Raw genomic sequence first — 13,243 nt, 5'->3', positions numbered from 1 at the left:
AAAGTTCAAGGTGCATTTCGCCAAACTACTGAGGTTTAAAATACGATCGAGTTAATGTTTTCCTTTCTGTAGTCCTCGTGGAATACCTGGCACACCCACCAGCTAGCCAAGTTTGTCTGTAATTGCATATCCATGCCGCATGCATGCAATTGTGCCAAAGTCTGCAGCCTGTGGACTTTCCTTGTCCATGCGTGGCAACAAGAACGAACAAACAACGACCAGCACCAACCCCAGAGTTCAACCGATCACCGGGATATATACGAGGACACAGTATAGCGCACACGTACGCACGAGAGGACATGCAGTATAGCACGAGCCGGATACGTATTTGCACCATGCACGACCTCTGGCTCCTGGCACAACATCTTTGACTCCAGTTTTATCCGCAGCTAGCTTGGGAGTTGACAATGCACACAGAAATGGCGCATGACGATTGACGCGACCGTGCGATTTGGGACTGAACGCTGAACCACGTGCGCTCTAAAACGAACCTGTATGCCGCCCTTTCACCAACACACACCGAGGTTGTGCCAAGATTTTGGCCGAAATTTAGTGGGATTGCCACGAAAACGATCAGCGATGGTTTCGCTAAAAACGACTGGCGGAGACACCACGACAATAATCTTGGCGAAAATAGTTAGGCTACAGTCCAAGAACAAGTCACATCTCAGGTCGGCATACATGCTTGAAACCGATTGATCTCGTACCATCATTTTCTCCGTTTTACATCCACTATCTTAGAGTGCAACGACCAAGCCTGCCTCAATGTTTGACTTGCCACTTGACTGCTGCTCCAGCTGTTCACTGCCGGCCGTAACGCAACGAGTCCATGAGGATTTGAAGAACCATTCGAATTTTCAGTAGATCATCTCTCTGCGGGGAGGATCGACATATACTTCGCCTGTGCCTGGCATACATTACTTTACTTCTCTCAGTGTTCAGACGGCGACGACGTCCATGGTTCCACACGTAGCAAGAGATATATACATATAGGATCATGTTAAACAACCTGCCAACCAGCATGAAATATGCAAAATGACATATGCATAGGTGAAAGTAAGGAACCAAATCCAAGTATGCAACTGGACGCATCTAGAATGAAAATAACCATGTGTCTCCACATATATATAAATCCAAGATACCCATCATTTTAAGTTGGAGGGTGTCACACACTATACATATATACATGAGATAAATTAAGAAATTGATTTTCGATCCACTGCTATGTCCACCATATTCTATGCGGGGAAAAGAAATACATTTGTGATCACTAATATACAATTCATTGGGTGGAGATATTGACCCGTTGATTGATGATTCAGTCCAGACTAATCCCATGTAAACATAAAAAATACCCAAGTAATATATAGTGCGATCGAGCCATGAGCCATTTGTATTCGTAGTTGGCATGAATAATCACATTATAACAATTAAGATAAAATTTTGACTAGTGGCTCATAGAACATGCACAATACTCGTGTGTTGTTTGTATTGACCACATTTGAGTCTTACAAATTGAAAAGATTATATGTTACATATTCCCACATCCAATTAGGTCTATTAATCAACATGCGTACTTTTCATAAGTGGGAGATTAGTCGACTGGTAAATGATCTTATAATAAAAAAAACTAATAGTTCGTGTGCAAAGTTTATGGTGTTCAACAATTTTTTGTCAAATAAAAAAGTTCGCATGATAAATGCAATAAAAATATGGTTATTAGTTACAAAATAGAAACGATGGCAAGTTTGACCACAGCAAGGTTAGAAGTGGTTCTGTTAAAAACAAAAACATTGATACAAGATTGACTCTTTAGATGATGTTGTATATGAAATTATCCTCTAGTATAGTTCAGAAGTGCAAAAATTGTAAAGATTATATGCACTTGATTGATGTCGAGGCTAAAAGGGCAATACAGTAATAAAAAATTGACTAAAAATATTAATTTTTAAATAATGTTGTGTGCATAAATATTGTAAAAGTTGGTAAATAGAGTCTAGTATACATGTTTTAGTAAATAATTACAAAAAATACATCATTGCACAAATGGACAAAATACGCGTGTTTGCTCATGTCACCATGGAGTAAATTTAAACTACCAATATTTTATTCGTACTAGTCAGCAACATATATTCATCATTTTAAGTTCATGAGTACTAAAAAAACTATATTTTTATATGCATGATTAAGGAAATGATTTTTTATCCATTGTTGTGTGCACCGTACTCTATCTACGAAAAAATATACAGTTGTGATCACTTATATACACTTTGTTTGATGGAGAGACTGTGATTTTCATTTTAAAAATACATTCGTTGATCCAGTGTAGACCAATCCCATGAAACATGCAATGCCACAATAATAAGTCATATAGAGCAATCTAAAAACTTTTGTTCATAGTTGGCACGAATATTGCACATTATATAACACAATATTGTGTGTTGCTCATCATGCATACTCAGATATTTTGTGTTGCTGATATTGATCACATTTGAATTTTATACATTGAGAAAATTACATATTCCTTATTGCTACACGAAATTAGGTCTAGCGATTAGCACATGAACTTTTCGCAAGCGTGCGATTAATTGACTAGAAAATGGACATATAATGCAAAAAAAAATATTGTTCTTGTGCAAAGCCTATGGGCTTGAACAATTTTTTTTGTTGTTTGTATGTCATTCTCTTTGAATTACTGTAACTGTTGTGTCGGTCCAATCAAGTTGAACATATATAATTTTTTTGGCTCATTATTCCGTATTCATCTGAAAAAGATATTATCCCCTGCATTTATAATTACCCCTCGTTCCGTGTTTAGTCAAGGTCAAATTTTACAAAGTTTGGCCAAATATATAGAAAAAATATCAACATCAAAAATATAAAATTAGCACTAATAGAGTCATTATGAAATGTATTTTCATAGTATATGAATTTGGTATTATGGTGTTAAATTTTACAAAATTTAAATACAGAAATCAGAGTTAAAAATAGAGAGGGGGTAAACAGATCACAAATAAACCTCTATTGACTTGCTGACATCAGTGGCGACATATTTGCATGCGGCCAGTTCGCCAATGCATGAGTCGAATTGCTGCCAATTGAGTATATCTTGGGCTGCTCCCAAGTGAGTTCCCTTTCCCTCGTTCGAACATATACACTATTGAAGTACTAGTAGTGAAATACTTTGACTCCAGTTTTGTGCTCGGCTTGGACTAATCTACACCAAGGGTTGACAATACATCGAGCAATTAATGGTGTATGTGTCTGAATTCTGATGATGCAACAGCTGCGATTTGAGACTCGGCGAGCAGAGACCGGTGACTCAAGACTGAACACGTGCGCTCTAGACGACTTGATTGCCGTTTCACCAACAAGCGACGAGATGGCTCCAACACGCCACGAGATGGCTCAGCCCGATCGGTGGTGATTTCGCTAAAACTGTTTGGCCGGAAAAACGTGTACAAGACGCGAATCGGCGAATAATGGATCATTGCCAGAATATAGCTTTTGGCTACGGATCAGATACAGGTCAAATAAACTACGCACAATTGTTCCTCTATTTTGTGGCGAATATCGTCACTGAAGCCGACCGATCCTACAGTCATTTTCTTCTTTCTATCCTCAAGTAGTGCAGCGATCGGGCAGAGGTACGGTGTCTCCGCCTGAATGTTTGACTTCTCCATGACTGCTGCTCCGGCTGTGATATGCTGTAATGAGTTCCATGCTATGAAAGTTTACCAAACAGATCGTTTAGATCTCCGCGGGAATTCGCTCGTGGCTGTCATCTTAGCTGACTTGCGTATGCGTCACTTCTCCTGAAGAATCGACCATGTATGTCACATTGTCCGTGTTCAAACAGCGACCTTGGTTTGTCCTGTATGGTATTGTTATTTCCCACTGCCCCCGTAGGATCACGCGCCCATGATAAATATTTATATTAATGAATAAATCATAGAGAAATTTGCGAAAAACTTACTTCAGATTGTCGGTCCTTCAACTATAAATATCATGTTGTTTGTATGCCATACAGTTGTTTCGTCCGCACGGAAGTGGTTCGAGCAACATGACTACCATGTCAAAACATGTTTGATTCATGCTATTTAAAAAAGTTATCTTGATTGTTGGATATTCTATTTTTGGAATTCTGCATACATTTTGTGTTGCTTATTTTTAATGAAAATCTGGTTTATACAAGAAAATAAGATGTATGTGTGCTTTTAACAGATTTATGTAATATTCCACATTTTGTGATAATTTTTCTATTTTCTGAAAACATGTTTTGTAATTTTGTTTAATCGCCTAGGGAATTTGGTGATATGGACAATACATTCTATTGACATTATTGGCATGTACGTGCCACATTAAGCAAAACAACCTTGGTAATTGGTATGATCAAAACTCCTTCATGGAGGAAACTTGAAGGTATTATTAGTGTGGTGGGGTTCTCGTTGCATGATTCTCCAACCTAACTCCTATATCGTGAGGCCGCTACGCCATTTACAAGTACTCCCTATGTTGGCGATGTTTTATTTTTATTTTTTAAGAACCGAAGGAGTGATGCCTTCAATTTAGAACACAAGAAGTGTCAAACTTACTTACAAGTAAAGATACAACATCAACACATGCGTCTAACCGAGGATGCACACTAGACAAGCTTCGTGGCCGAAGCGACCACCCACACCAGCCGAAAACAAGCCTAAACAACAAGCACATGCACTGACCCTGGGGCTAACCGATGGCTCTCCCACCCAAGTGACAAGAGCTGACACCCTAAACGAAGTGACAAGTCTTGTAGCCGTTCCGGCTTCCACACCGGTATGAGGTTGCGCGCTAGCTGAGCCCACAACTATCACAAGTGACTAATGGAGGCACTCTCTGCAACACCCCTTACTGTACCATGATAGTTTTTGGGCCCCCCACTCCGGCTTCTATTAACACACTCCTTTGTGGCGGCCTCATCCCGACGTCTAACAACCTCGCCAACAGGACAAAGTCCGCGCGACAGAAGCTATTTATTTCCGTGTCAGCTAGAGCAGGGTGGCGCCTCCAAGGAGGAAGCGACTAGGAGATCGCCATCTCCTTAGGAGGTCATGCCCTAATCAGTCATCTTTTAACTTGGAACGTTGTAAAACGTGCACATCATTTCCAAAAAAAACATCTTTAAAATATGATATGATATGTAGATAATTCGCAATTTTATTAAATTCCATTTGGCATTACGCCTACATCTATGGTGTCGATCAGGTTAAAACCATAGTTTAAAAAACCGTCCCAAGTGAGCACCAGTGAGGCGACTGGTTCACTGGAACGGACCACCAGTTCATCTGGTTGATGGCGAAAAAACCAGTATTTTAGTTAAAATTTAAGAAAATTCCGCAACAAAACGACCATAAAAAAGAATATATATATATATATATAGAGACGCGGTATTTGACTCCCTGGGGGTAGAATATTATTCTGCACCCCACCGCACCAGGCGCGCCAGCCCGCACGTCCGCACCAGGCCGCGCGCACCATGATCCCCGTCCACGCGCCAGGCGTCGTAAAATTATGTCGCATGCGTCCCCGTTCGTTCCAAGCCCCGCACCACGATCTTGATCCACGCAAAAGGCGACGTAAAATTATGTCGCATCTCGCATGCTCGCTGCTCGGTCCGTCCATTCCAGACTCCCAGCATTTCCGGTCTGTACTTTTCTAATTTGGCTGATTCTACCCGTGCAGCGTAAGATTCTTTGCATGCAACATAAGATAGCTAACCATGCAAACCCATGTGTATCGCTGACTGATTAGAAAGCATCTATGCAAGAAAAATAAACCTGCTAAAAAAATCTGCTAACGAGCATGGGCGACTAATTTAATTTGTACTCCATCGCAAGAAATTCTGGACCAACCACTCACGTAGGAAATCTCAGAGTCGATGTAAAAACTTGATAAAAGAAAAAAAAAACTTACAACTTAATAAAGCTAAGAACGATTACAACTTAATAAAGCTAAGATATTTCAGAGGTGACGCAAAAGTTTAATGCCCGTAAGAATAGTAAGGATGACCTGATTACACAATGCAAGTTTTGCACGTACGGCTTGAGTATGAACTCCAATGTGTCCATGCACACATGCGTCTACATATTTCAGGCATTGCGCACATATCAAAAATAAAGGAATTAATATGTTAACATGTAATAAATTACATGAGTCGGTGAAAATTATTTAGTTACATCAGCTCCACTCGACGATGCTTTGATGTTGTATTTCTACTGTACTAGGCAGCCTGACGCTGAAGACCACACATGCGGTGCAGCTCTACATTTCATTGTGTACCCAGGAGCAGAACACACCCCCAATCCCACTTAATCTTTTGAACATTGCCGTCTGTCCTGAAAAAATGGGCAGAGAATTACCATAACAATCAAGAAGCTGGACATAATTTGCAAGCGTAGAATTCCATTGGCAAAAATTGAATCAGCGAAGAGAAAAGGGATGTCCATTGTCACTCCATCACCAGTATATATAACAAGATTTAGAAGCTAGTCAGCCTGTTAGCTTAAATCCCCAAATGCAGAGGTGAAGAATTGAGTATTTGATCAGCTGTTTTGGGCATAGCAAAACTATAAGTATAATACTAACATTTATTTTTAATCAACCCGGGGATATTTGGCCTAGAATTTTCTAGAAACTGAAAATAGGCAGAGGGTAACCTTTGTTGTACATATTTGTGTTTCAGGAGCAATTGGATTAATTTCCTTTCACTGCCAATGGAAACTAGGGGGCGCTTGCCGTTTTAATTAGCAATCTGCAAGAAACTGAAAGACAACTGTATTATGTGACCATTTGGAATTCTGTCATTTTCCGCTTGAAAGTCCTAGAATGTCATCTATGCACGGCTAGGAAACAGAAATAAGATGCATAATGCTTTTCCCAGATTTAAAATACGTTTGGCATACTAAATCTGTATCTGTGCGTAATGTAAAATTACTATGCTCGAAACGTGATCAAAGCTCGAAGCAAAGGAATGAACATGTTACACCAACTTCCATGTAGTTGAATAGGTGAGAATCATTCTACATAACAAAAGTTATGTATAATGATGGGAAAAGCATAAATATTTAGAAGCACGCCTAGTAGAAAGAGGTAATTTTCTTACTAACAGATGGTATTGTGAGCAGCTAGCAAACACAAAGGCGCAAGGACCATGTATCTACTACGGCCATGTGTTGAGCTGAAACTCAAAAATGCCAGTAAAGAAAAGAAAGAAACTGCAAAAAGAGTAATTAAAAGGACATACATACTTCTTATTTGTACATATACCCATTTCAAAAGGGCAAGTACAGCTGACATCGCATTGGGGCAACATAGGTGCTTTGTCAGTACATCATTTTCTCTTGCTGTATGATAGTAGCATGTTCTTAACATTTTAAAACTAGCCGCCAACAAACTACAGTTCGGTTATCCTCAATAAAATATTACTGCTGAGAGATCCATGGAATGGTATATGGACTACACTGAGGAAAAAATGAAATAACTATGACTAAATGCTTTCAATGGGATCGAGAACATATTTCTAATTACCACGAGACATTAGCTGCTTGGTTGCACGATAACAGACTGAGGTATTTACAAACTAGAGAAGTAGTACTCCCTCTGATCCATAATAAGTGTCGACACTTATTATGGATCGGAGGGAGTAACTAAAATCACAAGAGTCACAGCCATGTAGTCCAAAGAAGTACCAAAAGAAAATAAACACAGTGCAAAAAAGTTTGACCTTTTGTTTTTAATCACGCCGTAGGGACAAAGGCCATCATCCTGGCCGCAGTCCTCTGGACTGACTGCTTTATGCCCCAAAAGGCCATTGGTGCCATGCCAAAACAATAGTCGTCGTCGGTTTGTCGCCAGGCCATATGTATAGAATATCCATCAGTTCAGAGGTAAGATGAGTACTTCACTCAATGGCACAGTTGAAAGAAGATAGCAGAGAGGTTGAAAATTTGGTTATAATCAAATGCAGGGTGAGAAAGAAAGACATGAAGGGAAAATCAACCGACAACAGAGTGGTCACGAACTCTGCCTTATGGGGGTACCCATGCTCATGGAGGTTCAGCTCGGGCGACACCAGGCTAGCTACAAAAAGAACACAAACGCTGACATTTGTTTGGCTCTGCAACATTGGCTCATCGTCTCCAAGTCCCTTGCATACATCTTCCATCCCTTGATTTTTTTGGGAGAATCCTGAAAAATTATTACTCGTCACACACAAACAAGGATTCTGAAAAATAAACGTCGGATACAAGCAAGAAATATTTTCAGAACTAACTACTGAATAAAATTCAGAATCTGCATCTTCTTTTATACCATATTTCTCCAAAAGAATGTGACTGCCATAACATCAATTCTCACTCAGGCACTAAGACAAAAATCCAGGTGAGAGTAATGTTACTGAGTAGGACATTCCCCTCTCTCTAGCTATACTCACATGAGCACTCACGAAATAGAACATTCTTATCTCATTTACGCTACAGAAAACTAACAAGCAATCATCTGAATAAACAATCAAAATTCATGCTATAGAAGATTATTACTCTTGGTTTGAGGGCAGGCTTAAACCAAAATGCAGCGAAGACTAACAGGCTGGGTGAGGATCACTATGAGTCCACCTCATTGCAATTGAAATGAACCTAACTCGAATTTGCAGTTGCATCGATATTTGTCTAATAAAAACTAAAACAAAAAATTTGCGTGATGTACTGAATCTTGAGTGAGCAGAGATCCAGGAGCAGTACAGAAGAATACTTATGTTTGAAAAAATGCACCCAAGCTAGCTACTCCTCAACTGCAAAATTCAGAACTGGAGCTTCTAATGTTGATTAATTGATTAGATAAACCTGTGCAAAAACTGCCAAATAAGTTCGTTGTTTTACTGTCCAAACATTCTATAGACTCCATACGAGTATATGTACCAATGAATTTAGAAGTCAATTAATACCCTAAATAAATGAATTGATAGGCTTGTAAAGCTACACACAATCTATACAGAGCTAGATAGAGGTGATATCGTCGTGTATCACCTGGATATGCACGATAACAAAAGTGAGCTAAAGAATTGACCGTGCTTCCGTCCGAACAAACCACATCAATAATCAGCACTAGCTGGAGACAAATACCTATCTTTTGGAATTGACTATTGGTATCTCCATGGGAATCCCCCAAACTGCAACCTGACGTAAAATTGTAAGGGGCTAGATGCCAGTTCAGAGCCATTGTGGCAGCCGCCGCAGGACGCCGTTTCAATTTCAGTTGACCACCTCCGAACCCAACCCAGGACTGCTACTAGAAATAGACTAAAAATCAGAAAAAAAAAAAGCTATTACCCACTGGTAACACGGCAGATCAGACAGAAGGAGGAGGAGAAAACCTTCTGGGCATGCATCGGCCGCGGGCAGTGTTGGCCTGTTGGGCCTTGGCGGCGGAGGGGCGCTGGCGACGGAGCAGGAGGTGCTCGACGTAGGGGATCCGGAGACAGAGCAAGAGGCGGCCGATGATGCCGATGATGCCGATGCCGCCCCCAACCACCACCCGTTCCGCTTCCCGACCATCATGCCAAAGCCATCTGTAGCGCCGCTGGCAACCTGCACCACGCCGCCATTGCCGCCGATCCAGCCTGACGACCACGGCCGGAGCCGACGACACACAGCGCGCAGAGCACAGCTTCCACTCACCACCTCTCGCTGCCGGCCGTTCACGCGGTCGCCGCTGCCGCGTTCTCCCAATCGCTCGCCGCTGCCGCGTTCTCCCAATCGCTCGCCGCCGTGTCCACACGATTGGAAAGGAGGAGAAACAAAATACGGTGACACGGTTAGTGGCAGCTACGAAACCCCACGACCTGGTTAAAGGAAACCGTCGATAAAATAAAATATATTATACGTAATAAAATTACAACGGTCAGCGCTACCAGTCCCACGGACATGGTTGGATGGAACCACCCGGGGCGATCTGGCTCGATGGACCGACCAGGGAGCAGAATATTACTTATTCTACACCCAGGGTGTCTAATAGAGTTTCTCTATATATATATATATATATATAGTATATTTCAAATATGAAATCTCAAAACATTTTGAGTCCAAGTGATAATGGTTGTTATGTGGTGCTATTTCTCCCTAGGTGAAGGTCTAGTGTTCGATTCCTCATGTGTCATCTTTTTTTACTGGTTTTGTTGTAGTTTGGACCGGTACCACCAAACCGGTCCATTGTTTAAACCATGGTACGAATATGTGGTATCGAACCAGATGAACCGGTGGCCCGACCGGTGACCCAGTCGCCACGCCACTGGTACGGTTTTTTAATCTATGACATGTAGTTTACTCCATTCGTGCTTCAAGTGAAGAAAATATTAAGCACAGCAGAAATAGTAAACCAGTTGACTTTGCTGACATCTGGGATGACATATTGCATGCAAGTTTGCCGTGCATGGATTGCTCCCCGGGCCCATTGGGTATCGCAGCACACAAATTTCCGTATGATCTACTGCAACTCGGTCCTTAATAATTTATCACTGATGGTAAAGATATTTCAGCCTGTTTGATCTAAAGATATTTCAAAATGTGCCCAACACCTGGAGAACTCCGGATCGCCGCGCGTTGACGCTAAGTAGTAGCTATACTATACAACCTGGGATACTCCGTTCACACAAACAAGCTGGTTAATAGTAATAATTAACAATGGTAGTACTTCCTCCGTCCCATTAAGCACGTCTTAACTTTGTTTAAATTAGATGTATCAACAGATCCAAATTTAGACAAAATTAAAACATATTTCGTTAAACAGATCAGTGCTATAGTAATATAAATTGTATCTTAGAGTAAACTCTCTCGGACGTCTCTGTATCAATCTAACTGCGACAGTTACCGAAATTAAGAAAAGGAAGAAAAAAAACTAACTAGTGAAGTAGTGATTGAGAGCAACGCGCGATATACACTATGGGGGTTTGTAGATCGAATTAACAAGATGCCATATACAATGTGAAACTATCCATTGTACGTTTTCAGTTCACATATCCATGACCAGGTTCCTAGCTAGCTTTGCTTGCGTACGTAGATCTTAGTTCAACAGTATATATACGTGTGCAGTGTGTTTCCTCTGTATATCATCCAGGCCGGCACGTATATACCTCAGAGTACGTGCATGCACATTAGTGCAGGCGAATACAGAGATCATGCGATAGACGAAGATAAAACCACATTTGTTCAAGCACCATGAAGGTTAAGATCGGGAGCTCCAAGATCGTCAGGCCGTTGTACGATGACGGCGTGGCTCCCGGCGACGCCGGCGAATGGGTGCCGCTCTCCGTGCTGGACAAGGTGACGTACGGGGAGCACGTCGCCATAATCTACGCGTTCCAGCCGCCGAACCCGCCGAACGCCGCGCTGGAGCTCGGCCTGGCTAAGGCGCTCGCGGCGTACCGGGAATGGGCGGGGCGGATCGGGGTCGGGCCCGACGGGCAGCGATCTGTGCTGCTGAACGATGCCGGGGCACGGTTCGTGGAGGCCACCGTGGACGCGCCGCTGTCGGTGTCGTTGCCGTTCGGAGCGCCGTCCCCAGAGTCGAGGCAGCTGCACCCGAGGATCGACGCCGTGGTGGAGCTCGTGCAGGTGCAGCTCACGCGGTTCTCGTGCGGGTCGCTCGTCGTGGGCTTCGCGGGGCACCACCAGATCGCCGACGGGCAGGCCACGGGCAACTTCCTCGGCGCGTGGGGTCTCGCAACGAGGCGGCTGCCAGCGTACCCAATCCCGGTCTGCGACCGCGGCACCCGGTTCGCGCCACGCGACCCGCCGGTCGTGGAGTTCCTGCACCGGGAAGCGGAGTACAAGGCAGCGCCAGCGAGCGCGGATACCGACGTCGGCGAGGACGAGGACGAGTTCTTTGCGGCGGCGCAGGGCAAGGTCAAGGTGCACAGGATGCACCTCAGCAAGGAGTTCGTGTCCCGGCTCAAGGCGCGGGCCTCGTCGGGCCTCCCGCCCTCGCGCCGCGGCTACACCACGTTCCAGACCGTGGTGGCGCACCTCTGGCGCGCCATCACCGCGGCCCGCGGACTGGGCGCCGGCGTGACAACCAAGATTCGCATCTCCGTCAACGGCCGGTCGCGCATGCGCCCGCCGGTGCCGCGCGAGTACTTCGGCAACGTCGTGCTCTGGGCGTTCCCACGCGCGGACGCCGGTGACCTCGTGTCCCGTCCGGTCGGACACGCGGCCGAGCTCATCCACCGTGCCGTGGCCGCCATCGACGACGCCTACTTCCGCTCCTTCGTGGACTTCGCCTCCTCCGGCGCCGTGGAGGCCGAGGGGCTCGTCCCCACCGCGGACAGCGACGAGACGGTGCTATGCCCGAATCTAGAGCTGGACGCGTGGCTCGGGATCAACTTCTTTGACCTCGACTTTGGTAGCGGCGGGCCGTTCTACTTCATGCCGACGTACTACCCCATGGAGGGCAGCCTCTTCCTGTTGCCCTCCGTCCTCGGCGACGGCAGCATGGAGGCGTACGTCTCACTCTTCGAGAACCACCTCGATGAGTTTAAAAAGATATGCCACAAGATTACTTAATTAGCTACTAGCTAGCAAATACAGTAGATCAGGAAACTAAATAATCATCCAAAAACACTAGACGGCCATGACTAAAGTGCCAACAAATGCAAGGCTCACGAACCGGCACGGAGGACAGGCGATCGCGTTGGGGCGGTTCTAAACCCGGGTTTCACAGCGAAGCTGGCGGTACATCCTTTCTCGAGTGTTGGAGGTATGACGGACCACGGTCCTCTCGAGCGAAAGGTTTTTGTTCTTTGTTAAGACTTTTTCTTCAGTACTTTTTTGAGATGGTGAACCAGCGGCTACATGTTGAAGTTAAAATAAGGTCTTCGTCATGCTATCCTTCTTTTGGTAGTGTGTCTTGCACCGTCAGAGGGCTCGTGGAGTAATGTGCCAAGCGGATCTCTTGAGATCCGGACGGTTGGTGTGATTTCGGGTCAATCTCTTCCGATCTACGGTTATTATCATTAGTGGTGGTTGCTACTATTTTGTGCTGGTCCTTTGGTACCTTAGCATGACGACTTTTCATCTATGTACTACAACAAGCTCTACTACGACAAGCTCTGACTAGTTCCGGTAACGGAGGGGAGAGGATTGTGGCGCGTCTTCGCATCGCGCTAGTATTTATAGTCAGCGCTAGGTGGTCCAAATACCTAATTATTATTTTC

At 43.9% G+C, this 13,243-nt stretch overlaps 1 protein-coding gene and 1 long non-coding RNA gene across 8 annotated transcripts; one reads left to right on the top strand and one right to left on the bottom strand.

Annotated features, from left to right (window-relative positions):
- Nucleotides 1–6,086: 6,086 nt before the first annotated feature.
- On the bottom strand, nt 6,087–9,865 carry LOC127293430 (uncharacterized). 7 transcript variants are annotated; one of them, XR_007845821.2, is made up of 4 exons: nt 9,410–9,865; nt 9,159–9,335; nt 7,763–8,226; nt 6,087–6,800 (listed from the first exon to the last, which is right to left on the bottom strand). It is a non-coding gene; the product is annotated as an uncharacterized lncRNA (long non-coding RNA). The 7 variants fall into 7 exon arrangements; XR_007845824.2 differs by having other exon boundaries at nt 9,159–9,324; nt 9,410–9,864; XR_007845823.2 differs by having other exon boundaries at nt 9,159–9,318; nt 9,410–9,864.
- A 1,320-nt stretch (nt 9,866–11,185) lies between these two features.
- On the top strand, nt 11,186–12,947 carry LOC127347033 (agmatine coumaroyltransferase-2-like). Its single transcript, XM_051373264.2, has one exon. It carries the CDS (start codon nt 11,250–11,252, stop codon nt 12,591–12,593), a length of 1,344 nt encoding a protein of 447 aa, XP_051229224.1. The 5' UTR covers nt 11,186–11,249; the 3' UTR covers nt 12,594–12,947.
- Nucleotides 12,948–13,243: the final 296 nt, after the last annotated feature.

This window comes from Lolium perenne, chromosome 4 (genome assembly GCF_019359855.2).
Source record: "Lolium perenne isolate Kyuss_39 chromosome 4, Kyuss_2.0, whole genome shotgun sequence".
Taxonomy (NCBI): Eukaryota; Viridiplantae; Streptophyta; class Magnoliopsida; order Poales; family Poaceae; genus Lolium; species Lolium perenne.
This window is presented reverse-complemented; position numbering and strand designations above follow the sequence as displayed.

Coding starts and splice junctions, on each gene's coding strand:
- LOC127347033 (XM_051373264.2), top strand. CDS start 11,250: ATGAAGGTTAAGATCGGGAGCTCCAAGATCGTCAGGCCGTTGTACGAT.